This window comes from Sus scrofa, chromosome 13, assembly GCF_054392235.1.
Source record: "Sus scrofa isolate SSC_HxYL_T2T_F1_AM1 chromosome 13, Sscrofa_HxYL_maternal_Yorkshire_Landrace_v2.0, whole genome shotgun sequence".
Taxonomy (NCBI): Eukaryota; Metazoa; Chordata; class Mammalia; order Artiodactyla; family Suidae; genus Sus; species Sus scrofa.
Window position 1 is genome coordinate 82,981,882 of NC_139395.1, and position 15,375 is coordinate 82,997,256.

Here is a 15,375-nt window from a genome sequence, read left to right on the forward strand (position 1 = left end):
AAGTCACTAGTGACCAGATCCCTTAAAAGACTATTAAGGGAAACTGACTATTTTGGGGCTGTCCTAAGTTTTAAGGGACATCTTTAATCACTTGTAGCTGACATTCTAACCTCGGGTGACCTGGCCCTCAGGGCCCCCATAGGTCTCATGGACTGCCCCCACGGGACCTTCCTGGTGTCTTTAGGAAACCACTGATTGTGGGAGGAGATGAGTGCTGCCGTTGGAGGAGGGGCTTATCCTTGGGCACCTTTTATAACCTTTCAGAAGAAGGAAGATGGGCACTGGTGCCTGCAGGAGTGATCCCAGAAAGGTCCCAAGGTGCCTGCAAACATGCTGTCCCCTTTGCTCTGACTGAACCTACAGCCTCCCGACCACATTCCTTCCCGCTGCCTCATTCCCCCTGGGGTCCTGAACCGGGGGAGCGGGGCCTGGGGAGCTGATCAGAATAGCTCTGTGGCGTGTCCGGCAAGTAGCCTGGCCTGGCCTCTTTCCTGGGGCCAGACCCTGAGACCCTTTCCCAATTTCCTGTCTCAGATATGCTGAGCAAGCACTGGCTTTCCTCTGTGGTGGGGGCAGCTGGACTCAGGCCAGCAGCTCTCAGGAGTTGAGTCACTGGATGTCTTTCCTTCCTCAACTTTCCATCCTGCTGGGACCTCAGAGAGGAGCTCCTCTCTCCCATCCTGTCTGCTGAAAGCCATGGGATGGCATATTAAAGGTGCCTTTGGGAGAAACCCACAAACCTTCATCCATGGGCTTGGTTTCTCTCCCAGACCAGTGATTTCCTTTCTAATCAGCTCAAGAGCTAACATTCACTGTTTTTGAAATGACTTTTCTGCATCTTCAGGGACCTTGCTGGAACAAGTCAGTGATATACAGAGGGCATGGCATAGCCTAACCCAGAATCCACACCCTCCCTTCCCACCCTGAACTGCTGTGCACCAGGCAACAGAAACCACTCCACAATATCTTCTCCATTGATGCACAAAATCCTAACATTAAAGCTTAATTCCTTTGGATTGGTATTTATTATTATTTAAATAAAAGTAATGATGCCTGGTTTACAAAGCACAGTGATTATTTGAGCCTCACAACCTGAGATGGTTTGAGCTGGTGTTTCTATCTCTGTTTTACATATCATCAAAGAGAATGCAAATAATTTGTCCAGGGTCCCACAGCTTCTAGGAGAGCTAGATCTTTTGGTCCCCAGTTCCAGGAATGCTCTACAGTACCCTGCACTGTGCCCTTTTGATGCTTCATCAGAGTGTAAGGATGGTAAGAATGGAGAGAGCCAGCCCTTGTGACCCTGTGTGGAGGAAACACTCCCTCTCCCCCTCCTTTAAGCCCATCCTGAACCTCCCAACCTGGAGGCATGGGTAGCTTCACTAACTCTCTCCTGCTCTCCCTTCCCTGGCTTCCCTGGTCACTAACGCCCATGGTCTCAGAATGCAGGACCCAAGTCCGGTCTGCTTGGATGGGGAGCAGCAGTACACTCTCCTTGCAAGCGCCTTAAAGCCTGCACCTGCAGGATACCTCTGCTCGGGCCTGATACCCCTGGATTCTTGGTGGGCTCAAGACTCCAGCTAAGGGAATCTTGTCTCCTACCTCAGTCACATATAGGACCAAAAAGAGCATGAAGGACTTAATGGAAGCCCAGAGCCAGAAGAGCCTTAGAAGTCACCTGCCTTCAACTGCATGAGCCCCTGCATGGCATCAACTGCATGTCCAGGCCCTGCTTAAACACTAATGCCAGGAGGTTCACTATTACCCATGCCAGCCCTTGACCTTGATCAAATTTACATTTGACTAATGATCTTCTACTCAGTCCTGGGGACTTCCACAGTTACCTCATTTAATTCTTAGATAGCCCTTTTTGAGAAACTGAGACTCAGAGATTAAGTTAGTTGCCCAAAGTCACATGAGGAAAGATGTCATTTCATATTTCTCACCATCCTATCTGCTCCATGTACCTATTTTATTCCACTGGTGTCCACCTTAAAAGAAGTGCCTGGGGAGTTCCCGTCATGGCACAGCAGAAACAAAGCTGACTAGGGTCCATGAGGACACAGGCTTGATCCCTGGCCTCGCTCAGTGGGTTGAGGATCCAATGTTGCTGCAGATCTGGCATTGCTATGGCTGTGGTGTAGGCCGGCAGCTACAGCTCTGATTTGACTCCTAGCCTGGGAACCTCCATATGCCAAGGGTGTGGCCCTAAAAGAAAAAAAAAAAAGTGCCCAGAACCGGTGTTCTGTCTCATTGCTGTCTCATGAGGCTTATCAGCCAAAGAGCAATGGACCTGTGACCTCCCCCTATTGGGACACTGATGCACCACCAGCTGCATCACATTTTTGGCGGCAGCATTACAAACTAACACTGAGCTTGTCTTTCCCGAAGCCCAGGATTGTTTGCGGGTTTTTCCTTATGCTTTTGTAAGCCCATTCATTCCTCTTTTTTGTGTGCAGCTGGGCACAAGCATTGGACCTCACATTCTTACCTGTTTGAGTCAACCCAGCTTCCTGAGGGAAATGCTGCAGCTCAGTCTGGCCCTGAGTTCCTGCTGTGGGCTGGCTACAGGCCAGACTTTGGCAGTGACGCCAGAGTGGCCAGACTTCTGTGGAATTCAGCATCCCAGGCGGCTCTTGGTGACTGGAGACAGATTCCATGGTAGCCAAACCCCACAGGGAATAGGCCCTCAGCCCCAGCAGACGGAAGGCTTGTAGGCGGGACCAGAGAGTCTCAGCCTGGCAAGGGACAGTCCTGGGGGACTCTCCTCCCGCCTCCCATAACCCCTGGGAGATCTTCCGTCCACAACTTCAGTGAAGAGTGGAGCCGGGGACAGGAGAAGCTCCCTAGGCGCCAGACAAGGGTGGCCAAGGCGCATTCCCAGGCTCCAGCCTGGAGGACAGCTTCTGGAAGCTCGTTCCTTAAAGCTTTGGAAGGGAGCTCTGGGACGTAGTTCATCCTTGGGTGTCTCATTTATTTATTTCCGAGGCTAAGGGAAGCCAGGGCGAGGCTTCATGGTATGGTTACCCCTCTCAGCTCATGCTGTGAGTTTTACCATCAGAACTTAATCTGTGGGATTTTTGGAGTTTTTCCTGGAATCATAAGCTTTCAAAGTTGGAAGAAACCATATGTTCATCTAATCTGTCTCATATTTAATAAAGGTATAGTCTCTACAGTGTCTTTATCAGGTAATTCTCTGGCCTCTGCCTGAACACACCCACCTCCTAAGACAGCCTCTTCCACTCCTTTTACTACAGGAAGTGCTTCCTGTAAGTGAAAGCCTACCTTTAGGAGCTTTTCCCTCTTGGCCCTGGTTCTGCCCTGGTGCTGTCTTGGCTCCATAATTGTCTCTGAAAATATGTCTTCTCTGGGGGGAGAACATCTTAAGTTGTTCTTGATCAGTGACTGAGGCGAGTCATAGACAGCTGTCAGTGGTACAAGGTGAGGTCCTGGGGGAGGGAGCCAGTCTAGTGGCTCCACAAACTGTATGATTTTCCTATCATTCATCTGAGTGTCCCTCTCAGGCAGTGGCATGACACTGCTGGCTTGTCAGGGAGCCCAGAGGAGGCTGTACCATCACAGCTGAATGAAGTTCCCTGAAGCCCAGGAATAGGAGCACACTGAAGGAGGTGATCCATCACGGGAATGAGACCTAAAAAACAATAAAGCTTCAGAGGAAAAGGCTTATCAGTGTCACCATTACCATCTCCTGTTGTATCTTATGTAGCACCTACTTGGGACAGGTGCTTATAGATATCTCGATAGATAATCTCACTTTTATTTTATTTTACTTTATTTTATTTTATTGCTTTTCAGGGCCACACCCGTGGCATATGGAAGCTCCCTGGCTGGGGGTCCAATTGGAGCTATAGCCGCCAGCCACAGCCACAGCAACACCAGATCCGAGCTGCGTCTGCGACCTACACCAGAGCTCATGGCAACACTGGATCCTTAACCCACTGAGCAAGGCCAGGGATTGAACCCACATCCTCATGGATCCTAGGTGGATTCATTACCGCTGAGCCATGATGGGAACTCTGATAATCTCACTTTATATCACAGAAGCCTTTTGAGGAAAGGCAGGTGCAGGAGGAAAAGTAACTTGCCCAAGGTCACAAAGCTAGTAAGTGGGAGATTTAGATTTAACCCCAAAGCTCAAATTCCTCAGCCCCTCTGCTGCCTAATCTTAAAAACTTTCAGTTAGAGCCTCAATATCAGTGTGCATGTGTTTGTTTGGGGGTGGGGTTGATGCCCTGCTCAGGTAAAAAGGCAGCCCTGGTATCCTCTGTGCCCATTACCCAAACACTGTACCCTACAGACTTCTCTTCCAATTGGCAGCTGGGCCAAGAGAAAGAACTCACAACGGGAAGGACCCTTAGGCCTGAAGTGTCCCTAACTTGGCTGGGTTCTGCAGTCTTGATGGAAACAATTTCTGCTTCTTTGAGGCTTATTTTGACTTTACCTTCTGTGCCTAATATATAGGCACTTGTAGCAGGCCTCATGTTTAATTCTCTAACCCAAGGATTTTCAGAGATGCTCACCAGAGTTGACACCAAATACAATGTAGTTTAACATTTATGGTTTAACATTCTTCTCTTAAAAGATTTATACTCTACTCTGTTTTGGTTTTCATTGTTGTTATATGGTCATTTATCTAATAAGTATTTATAAAGGACCTCTTATATGCTCAGTCCGGTGCTTGATGACATTGGTAAAATGATGATAGTCTTAAATTTTCCAAAACATTCCCAATTTTAACTCTTACCTTTTTATTTTATTTTATTTTATTTTATTTTGTCTTTCTGCTATTAGCTTGGGCCGCTCCCGTGGCATATGGAGGTTCCCAGGCTAGGGGTCGAATTGGAGCTGCAGCCACCAGCCTACACCAGAGCCACAGCAATGCTGGATCCGAGCCGCATCTGCGACCTACACCACAGCTCACGGCAACGCCGGATTGTCAACCCACTGAGCAAGGGCAGGGACCGAACCCACAACCTCATGGTTCCTAGTCGGATTCATTAACCACTGCGCCACGACGGGAACTCCAACTCTTACCTTTTTCATAAAAAGTTCCCATATTGGGCCATATATCCAAATTTCTCTTTGAAAAAAATGGGCACTGGTTAGGGAATTCATGAGAAGATGAAGACACATAGTCCATGTCCTTTAGGACCTGGCAGTCTCCTTAGGCACATCATCCCAGTCAAGATAACAAGACAGCACTGCAAATGCCCCCTTCAGACGTACAAGTCTAGTAAGTGCTACCATCGGATTTCAGGGAGGAGATGACAGTCGAAAGGCACAGTACGAGGAGAGATTTCATGGAAGGGGTAGAATTTGACTTAACTTCCAGGATATGTTGGAGTGGATTGGTAGACAAGGAGAAAAAGGTATTTCTGGAGAACTAGCATAAACATTGGAGTGGCCTAGACTAGAGAATAGCCAGTGAAGGGTCAGGCCTGGAAGGAGCAGATTTGTTTAGAACATGAAGGCAAGAGGCTAGAAGGGCCAGTCTGTCCATGCTGGAACAAGTTTCTGCTGTCAGCCTGAAGAATGTAGATGTCATCTTGTAAGCAATGGGAAGAGAACGTTGGACTGCCAGGGCTCACATGCCAGCTGCATTGGCCATCTCTGGGCAAATGACCTGTTGGGCCTCAGTGTCCTTATCTAAAACTTAGGGACATTGATAATAGTATCTACCTCATAGAACTGTTGTGAGGTTTAAGGGAAATACTGCATACAGTGGTCCACTGTGTTAGCTAGGAATTATTTAGAGCAATAAAGTGATACAATAAGAGAAGGAGTTTCAGAGGATAGGAGGTGTCCAGAAGATCAACTGGAGAGAGAATACACCAGAGAATTGGGAAACTAGTCTAATAGTCTAAATAAGAAATGGTATAGGCCTGACCAGAGTTGGTCAAGAGGAAGTGGTGCATCTTAGATGCCAAGACGGAAAAACTGGTGGGCCTTGATGGCTGACTAGACAGTGTGGGCTCCAGCTGGCTTATCGGGTGTGGGTGTTTCAGTGCCAGGGCTCAGATCCACATCTTGGATTCTCCAAAAGTCCTCAGAAGAAGAGGAAAGGAAGTGTGGGTGTTCTTGCTGTGATCTGTGAGAGAGGGTCAGGATTGCGATAGAACGGGCACCCTCTGATGAGGTGGCACTGAGGACATTTCAAAGGCCCCCTGCCTCCTACAGTCTGAACTCCTCTTGGTAGAATGTTTTAGGCAATGCTGTTATTAAAAGACCATGATACTAGAAAGGTGAGCACTTTTGCTCTCCCAGTAGTGGAGCTGAAAATGGGCCTGAAGAGGCAGGAAGGGAGACAGAAGGCCAGGTCGGGGCGCATGGGAGCAGGGAACGGTTTGGATGTGGGAGTAGGGCTGGGGGGCCTGTCACAAGGAGGAAAAGTGGGAGAGGCTGAAAGAGGAAGTGGGAGAAGGCTGAAGACACACAACCACCTCGCAGCCTTGCCTCGGAAGCTCCCTCTTTGACACCACTTGGCAGCCCTCGGGCTTTACAGAGCTTTTCAAGCCCTGTGCCAGCTTTAAGCTCCACATACTCACTGCCTTGAGTACAAATGTTAGACAGAGTGAAGTCACAGGCATCTTTGATCCTGTCAGGGCATAATCAGAATCACAGCTGGGAGGAGAGGAGGCCTGGGAGTGGAGCCATGTTGTTGGGTAAAACGCAATTATGCTGTTTGAGAGGGAAAAACAGCTTGGCCTTGAGCACTTTCACAAACATTAACTGTCTTACTCCTTCCCTCTGGGTAAGGAGGGTTCTGGGAAACAAAAGACTGTCCCCTCCTTCAAGTCCCTCCCTGTGGGAGTTCCAGCCCAGCCCAAAGCTCGGATCTGACCCCTGAGTCAGCCCCAGAGCTGATCCCACCAGGAGCTGCCTCCACAGGGGAAGTGAGCCAGGTCTAGGCTAGTTACCTGGTCCGGCCCCCTGCCTCTCCTGCCGCTCTCTGGAGTTGGGTGTTGATCCTTCCTTCAGGAAGCTGGGCCTGTGAGTATCCATGGGAGCTGGATAGCAGCCCCTGGAGAAGAAACCAGGTGCTATTAGAAGACTCAAAGCTTCCAGAAAGAGTGAAATGAAAAGGGGGCTGGGACGTCTCCAACACTGCCTGTCAGAGTGGTTCTAAGCCCCAGACTGCCTACACGTGGGGCCTCAGCAACACCCCAGAGGCTGTGAATCCCCTTGAGGCATTTCTGGGACAGCAGAAGCTCCTGGGCCAGATCCCACTGGATCCCACCAGATCCCACTGCAGCCATGCTACAGAGCCACACATTTCTCTTTGGAATCTGCTTGGAGTTCTGTTTTTATCTCTTCTGCATTTTTGTCTTCCAGAGTGGAACACTTAAGGATCCGGACTCGAGCAAGACCCCACCTCAGCGGCCAGCCCCGCAAGGTTGTTTACAGTATATTCTCGACTGTAATGGCATTGCAGTAGGGCCAAAACAAGTCCAAGCTTCTTAAAGTGATTGGTAGTTCATTTTCAAAACAGAAATTTTAAGCCAAAAACAAACAAGGGAAGAAAGGAAAGTGGGGAGGGGAGCCCAGACCCTCCCATCGGTGCCGGTTCTGCGTTTTTTCAGTGCTGACTGGACTGTGTGCTTCCTGTGCAGTGTCGGCGCCTCTGTCTGGTTGTTTACCTGTTCCTGTTCGTGCTTGTAATCTCACTTTTGTTTCTTTGTATAACTTGTGATTCCAGGGCTGTTTGTCAACAGTGTACAAAAGAATCGTGCCTCTCCCAAGTTCAGTGTGACTATCCTCTGGGTGGTTTGATAGTATTTTTTAAAATATTACGTAATGTGGAGTGACATAGGACTGGGGGTGGACAGGGGGAGAAACAAAGACTGCAAGAGTAAATCCCAGCTCCTCTCCTCCCCCCAGACTCAGATGAACCACCCTCCACCCGCCAACCCCCGCTGACCTCCATCCGTGTGCTTGGGATCTTCAATGAACTGTGTGCTTTTTGCTTCCTTTCTGCATGACTAGGGTAAATAGGTAGAAGTTTAAGAGATTCTCAAGGTCTAATTTCCATAGCTTTGTCCGTTGAATCTGGAGGCACCTGCCTTTTAATCCATTTGCTAAAATTTGGTGCATTTGAGTTTATGTGACTAGGCTGGCTGTGCCTGTAGAGCTCTTGTGTTTCTAGTGATGATGTGAAATACAAAGAACAAGCTATTTCCAGGAATGTGTTCTGTATCTGACATCCCAGTTTACCCTTTATTATTAACTAATTAGCTATGAGATTAGACAAAAAAAAAAAAAAAAAAAAAGGGGCCGCTGATGTGCAATATCAAAGTGGACTTGTGAGTATTTTCTGTGTGTGGATCTCAGTCCCCCTAAGTTGTTTCTACTTTGTTGCTACTTCTGAATTGGCCTTATGTGCGCTTGTGGAATTGAGGCTGCTTCGTATTCCCCAAAGCTTGTCAGAGATGATTCTTGAACACTTTGGGACATATAGAATGCAGGGAGCTGGTAAAAGTCTGGGGAGGATTCCACCCCTTGCTCCGGGCCTCTCCTGAGGTGTCACAACTTGTGAGTCAACACCCTCCAGTGGGTGCACTGCCTCCAGAACTCTGAGGTCCTCCGGCTGCTTTACTTTTCAGCTGTTCCAAGAGCCCTCCAGAGTCCAGAGAATGAAGAGCTTTATCTTTCCTGAGTCCTTCCTTAGAAGGACTGTCTCAGATTTTAGCTTGTGTTTGTTTGGGGCCACAGCTCCATAGCTGTGGCTCACGCATTTGTCCTCTTTCCTTCGTCCTGCTGCTTCTGGGCAGGGACGAGGCAGTTACTTAAATCAGGCCGGGTCAGTGCCTCGTCTTGCCATCTCCCTGCCAGGCTGGGAACAGGCACCACGTGGCCTCCTCTAGCACCACGGTCCGTGGGGGTTCAGGCCAACCGTTTGCCTTTTAGAAGAAGTGCTTCTCACTCTCCTTTTACCTTCCCTCTCACTTTTGTACTGACATGTCACCTTTCTGGATCACCAGGATTGAGGAATAACTGGTATTGGTGGTGTGTAACATGATTTCTGTGTCAAGGGACATGTGTCCTGGTTCCTCTTTTGATTGCTGGCAAATTCTGAGCTACAGGGAAATGCACTGAGTGTGAATGTTCTTGTCTGTGATTCCTCCCTTAGATGATGACAGTAGTCGATCTGTTGTAAATATATACATACATATGCAGTTACACACTTCCAGGACCTCCCAGTCTGATGAAATGATAGAAAGGAATAGAGTAACATTTTGCAGAATGGAGGAATACATTTTATTTTTTTAATTTATTTTTGTCCAAGTGGTGAGCTGATGGTGGTGTTGCTTCTCTGCATGTTATCAGTGTGAACATTCAGGTGCTTTTCATGTGACATTTGTGAGCCACAAATACAAAGTTGCCATTTGATTCAGTCAGGCTCCAGGGTGGTGTCGGCCATGCTCTGTCAGGTGGGGGAGAATCAGCTTAGGGCTCCCTCGCACTGCCAAGCTCGAGCAGCCAGTGTACCCTGACTGTCATGTGCCCTCAGGCAGCATGCTAAAGACAACTCTGAGGCCTGGGGCATCCGTGTCACAGTGTAGGATTGCCGTTCAGGTGTTTTGTACCCATTTCTTTTCTGATGTTGTCCCCTTTTTTTGTACCGATCCAGCTGGGAGAACCCCAGCCAATTCTGGAAGTGATTGAAGCACCTCTTTTGTGACTCTTGTACAGCTTAATGTGCAATAAAGGAAAAGTTATATCTGTCTTCAGTGTTAAGTTGTAAAGTTTCTGGCTATTCAAGCATCTCTGTACAGGTGGGAAAAGCACTCAGGTTTCTGGTGTAAGAGGCTGAGCTGTCAGCCTGCAGTACAAGAAAACGCTGATACAACGATGCCAAACTTTGGAAGAGGCACAAACTGGTTAACCTGAAATAATCTGCTAAATCTATCATCCTCACTAGTTATCTGATTTGAACTTAGAATTTCTTCAACCTGCAAAAATCCATTTATTTATTTACTTATTTGTATGTAACTAACCTTGGTGTTAATTGGTCATTAACGATAAAGTGGAGCCCACACCATGTAGAGGGGAAACTGGCTTACAGTCATGGATATGCAATGGTGTAGACATACCGTTCTGCCTCTCCGGAGGTTTTAGGCATCCTGGTGTTTCTAGAAAACTAAGTTACAATATAACTCTTAGCTGTTGCTGCGTTTCTGTAAGGCCCATGAATGTGGACTCTGGGATTGAGACTGAGAAGTGAGATCTTCCAGGACAATTGTGCATCAGGTCCATTAGTCAGTATGTGCTGATGACGGCATCTTTTGACCTCTGAGTGTAGGAACCTCTGTCAGCAAAATCTGAGCAATCTGGTACCACCCTTACTGCCCATCAGCCCCCAAGGAAGGGATGGCCTTTTTTTCTCTCCAGGTCACCAGATGGTTTTCTGCCTCATGCTGGAAGGTGGGGAGTGGGGGGGATCCTGGTCATTTGGAGGGCCTCTTCTTTGCCAAATGGTGCCCACAGCATCTCCAGGGGAAGATGGGAGAATCTCACCACACACGCCTGGGAAGGACTGGAGCCGCAGAGGATGGTGCTAAGAGGCAAAAGAGTGCCTGCACACAAAAGGTCCTAGTTGTGGGCATGAGTTCATGCTAAAAGGAAGACTTTCGGCGGGGCTTGGCAATCAGACACATAGGCGTGGAGCGGGACGGACTAAGGCCAACTCCACAAAGACTGTGGAAGTCAGTGGTCATCAATGATTGTAAGGCACAGAATACTAACTGAAGAACTTTTTTGGTCCATTTGCATCTTTGAAACATTGCTACCTTGAAAGATAACTAAGACGAGGTGTTAATTTTTGACAGTTCCATGGCTGGAAACACCAAGGTCCAGAGAAGTCTGCTGACTTGCTCAAGGAGTCACTGATAGACTCTGTCTCGGGTTTTCTGACTCCCCAGTTCAGGCCAATCCAGGGCTCTTCCCACCACCTGCAGTTTGTCTGATGTGTAGAACTTGAGACCTCCTAGTTCTTAGAAGCCTAGTGTGGGAGCCTCTGGGGAAGAGGGGTGGGTCCCTGTGGTCTGGGGGCCTTCTGTGGAGAGCTCACCTATGAAGGGGGTCACTCACCCTATGGTTTCCTTCCTGTCCTCCTGACTTCTGCTGTGACTGAGGTGCTGTGGGTCTGAGGAGGGGCACGTAGTGGCGATGTCTGAGGGTAACCCGGAACTTGGGACTTGCGCTGGAACCAGTCAGAGTCTCGGGTAGCTTCTTGTAATAGAGCTTATCCTTTGATTAATTAAGTAACCACACCCTTTGAGACATAGGTTCTAGTTAGGAAACCCTTTGATATGGTTAAATTATGAAGTTTTTCTTGTACTGAACCTAGGGGGCCCTGGGCAACCCCAAGGAGTGCAACCCCCAGGCAAGGTGCTGCCTCCACGCCGGCTCCCCCCTGGACCATCACTGCCACCTTCCTCTTCTTCCTCCTCCTCTTCTTCCTCCTTCTCGGCTCCTCAGCGGCCGGGCGGCCCCACCACCCACGGAGATGCACCCTCCAGCAGCAGCTCCCTGGCAGAGGCCCAGCCACAGAAGCCCCAGCCTCACCCACAGCTCAAGTAAGAGACAACTCAGCAGCACCTTCCCCTCCCCTCTTCCTGCCCCTCCTCTCAGGCCTTGGGCTCCAGAGCTGCTAGAAAGCACCTTCAATCAGACCTCCTCCTACAGATATTTTTGGGGGGTTTTTGGGGGGTTTTGTGTTTTGGTGTTTTTTTTTTTTTTTTTTTTTTGGTTGGGGGCAGGGTCGGCTTGATTAGGGAGGGTAGGAAAGAGGGAAGTGAAAGTCTGAGGTCTGGCTAGAAGCTCAAACCCCCCCCTTTCTTCCTGGGGAGTGGAGTGAGGCAGTTACTACCCCCTCCCCCATTCTTATACTAGCTTAGGGTTTTGAGGGTTTTTTTTTAAAAAACCCTATCTCCCACTGTTTTTTCCATTCCTTTTCTCTATGTATGTATGTATGTATGTATGTGTCTCTCTCTTTCTGAAAAAAAAAAAAAAAAAAAAAATTTTTTTTTTTAATTCTCTTTCCTGCCTCTGACTCACAGTTTAGGGTGTGCCAATCACCAAGGCTGCCCAAAAGGAAAAGGGGGAAGTAGTTAAATCCATTTCAACTTTTTACCTTCAGCTTTGTCAGAAAGAGGTTGGTTCCCAGTTGGTCATCAGAGGAGAGGCCCAGATAGAGACCCCGAGGAACTCCATCCTTTGGGGCTCCCTCATTCCAGCAGTAACCCTAGAAACCCCATTGCACTATCCTGCTTCAGAGGAAGGAACTGGAACTGGAAAGAACTGAGGGCCCCCAGAAAATAGTATAGCTGCACTTGGGAGGGGCAGTCCCTAGGTGCTCAGCTCCACCCTCTCCCCCAGAACCAGAGATGTCCCCAGACACAGATCCCAGTCATCAGTGTCAGCACAGACAGCCGCAGCCTCGGGGGAATGGAAGCCACCCACCAGTGCATCTCAGAGTAAAAAGATAAGACTCTTCAGGGAGGGAGAACAGGGGGCGTTGGAGCTCAAGGGAGCCACTCAGATCGTCTAGTCTCTGCACAGATGAGAAAACACTGCTCAAAAAGGTCTGATTCTCTCTTTTAAAGTCCTTTTGCTGGTTAGTGGCAGAGCCAGGAGGAGGGCTCAGGTAGTCCAGATGACTACTTTCTCTGGGTCTTCCAGTCCTACGTGATGGGATGGCCATCCCCTAGTCCTGTTCCCCAGCCCTGGCCAGGGCCGTGCTTCACACCTCGCCTCCCTCCTCACCTCACCCAGTCCTTGTAGGCATGATGACTTTTCATCTCTCCTACCTTCTCTTGAGCCAGCTCTGGCCCCAGTCTGAGGGCAGATCTCTGGGTTGTCACTGCCTCTGGTCTGAAGCTGTTGAGTAGAGCCAGACTCTGACGACAAGTGGGAGGCTTATACCTGGTGCCCTCGGCCTGTGCATGCAGATGAGTCCCTGCTCCCAGGGGCCAGCATGTCGAGGCTCATCCCAGGCCAAGTGAAAGGCAGGGCACCTGTTCAGTCACTGCAGGAGGAGAGCCGAGCTCAGGTTCCTGTAGAAGGGAGTTTCCGGGGCTGTGCCCAAGTGCAGGGGAGGGCTGAGAGCGCTGAGGCACTGGGAGAGGAGTGCTGGAGCCAGAGACCAGCAGGAGAGAGACGAGGAAGAGCGAAGACAGCCATGGAGATGCCAGCCCACGTGTCCTCTTCTGCAGTGCTGCGTCTGGCCTCCTCGCGACCTTCCTGCCTTCACGGTTTTTTCTCTGTCAGTCACGAGTGTCCCAAGGGAAAAACTGGTCCTTAAAGTGTGTGCAGTGGGTTTTTTTTCCATGGGAAAACTTGTCTGCTAAGCTTGCATAGGCCTGAGTGTGGCTCCCCCCCTCCCGGATACCCTGAAACTCATAGTCCTCCAGTCAGGTTCCTCTGAGCAAGGCTGCAGGGCGATTATGTCCCTTCTAAGACTGGTAACTGGAGGCAATGGAGTTTGTGCCAAGTCAAAAAGTTCTTTTGAAATCAGAGAATAAAAGTCATCTACATAGTGCAGTTAAGAAACCAAACAATGGAGTTCCCGTTGTGGCGCAGTGGTTAACGAATCCGACTAGGAACCATGAGGTTGCGGGTTCAGTCCCTGGCCTCGCTCAGTGGGTTAAGGATCTGGCGTTGCCATGAGCTGTGGTGTAGGTCTCAGATGTGGCTCGGATCCTGCGTTGCTGTGGCTCTGGCATAGGTCAGCGGCTACAGCTCTGATTTGACCCCTACCCTGGGAAACTCCATATGCTGCGCAAGCTGCCCTAGAAAAGAGAAACCAAATAAGAAACCAAGTCCCAGAGAGGCATGTGGCTTGCCTGAGATCAAGAGCAAGTGAGGGGTGGAACCAAGACTTTGACCCAGGGCTTCTGATGCTGACTCCACTACTGGACAGTTGACGGGGAAGAAGGTACAAGAGTCCACAGGCCCCTGGTTGCTACCTTTCATCCGAGGGGAAGATTGAGATCCCTGGATAAGTTCTGATCAGGTTAAGGCTCTGAAGTCTAGCCTGCGGACCCATTAGCATTAAGTAAAAGAGATCACCCCTTCTTCTTCTTTCCTTTCTCCTTCCACCTCTTCTCTCTTTTCCCGTCTCCTTCTCTCCCGTGCTGCCCCCATCCTTTCCTGTTTAGCAGCAGTGCAGGTGAAGACAATAGGAGCCCCCAGAGGCCTGGTAGCTCACCCCATGCTGACTTTCCCTCTGTGACCCTGGTCTCCCTGGGGTGGGAGTGGGGGTTCTGGTGTGTACCCTCATGTCACCATCCTTCCCCGCCTCACTGGGAAGCACCACCCTCTCATGTTCTCTCTGGTTTTTATCTTCAAGCAAGTCGCAGTCCCTGACAAATGCCTTCAGCTTCTCTGAGTCCTCCTTCTTCCGGTCTTCAGCCACTGAGGATGAAGCCAAAGCAGAGACCATCCGGAGCTTGAGGAAATCCTTTGCCAGCCTCTTTTCAGATTAGCTCTCCAGACACACAGGGACACCCGGCTCAACCGGGAAAGGCATCTGAGACATTTGCCAACAACAGTCAGCCACGTGTGGTGGTGATGTCCCCGTGACCTTGACGTGTGTGGCCCCTTCCTCTGCTCCGTTGTGCTCAGTTATGTGGTGCAGCTCAGAAAGGACCAGGTGACGGTGTCAGGGCGGGTGCCTAGCCAGCAAGGAGCACCTGACATCAGAGAGGATGGAGCTGCTTTCCTTTCGTAGGAGAGCTTCCCCTGAGGTCATCGTTTGCTGTGATTTTAGTGGCCTTATTGTGACAGTGCCATCCTGTCTTATTCTTCCTTGTGAAACCAGGATCCCCTTCACTGAGGGACACCTGGTGGCTTAATGCAGCTCAGATGCAGTGCTAAGCATGCCCCCTGTAGTCAGAGATGCCTGCTTGCAGAGAATATATTAACTCCCACATACTCCTGGCTCTAAGCGTTAGGGACATACCCACACCTGGATCCCTTGTCACACCTGTTTAGCTGTTTAAAACATAACTGCCTGGCATAGGCGATTCCTCCGAGGCTGTGGTGGTGAAGCATCTGTAGTCTGCTGCTCCAGGAGAGATCAAGGACCTGCAGCTCCCCTCCCCCACCGGAGCGCACTGCTTCTGTGCCAGCTCCTCCCCAAGCCGCGCTGTAGAGAATGCATGCCAGTATGCCAAGTTTTGTGTTCCTCTCCAAATAAATGTGAAGACTTTTGGTACAATAAAAGCAGCAGCATTAACCAGCATTTGATTCAGCCATGAGGTCTCCCCTAGGCCACCTTTTAGACAGAGTGTATAAGGTGTGCATGTGTGTGTGCCCTCCGGGGTCTGGGGCGGGAGTCGGGGGGCCTAGGAG

The 15,375-nt window shown here is 49.6% G+C and overlaps 1 protein-coding gene across 1 annotated transcript in view; it reads left to right on the top strand.

Annotated features, from left to right (window-relative positions):
• SYN2 (synapsin II) overlaps window positions 1-15,263 on the top strand; it is a 175,147-nt gene extending 159,884 nt beyond the window's left edge. Inside the window, exons 11-13 of the mRNA XM_021069343.2 lie at window positions 7,354-7,414; window positions 11,369-11,597; window positions 14,372-15,263. Coding sequence (XP_020925002.2) covers window positions 7,354-7,414; window positions 11,369-11,597; window positions 14,372-14,507 — 426 coding nt within the window. The 3' untranslated portion in view covers window positions 14,508-15,263. The remainder of the gene's footprint in view (window positions 1-7,353; window positions 7,415-11,368; window positions 11,598-14,371) is intronic.
• Window positions 15,264-15,375: the final 112 nt, after the last annotated feature.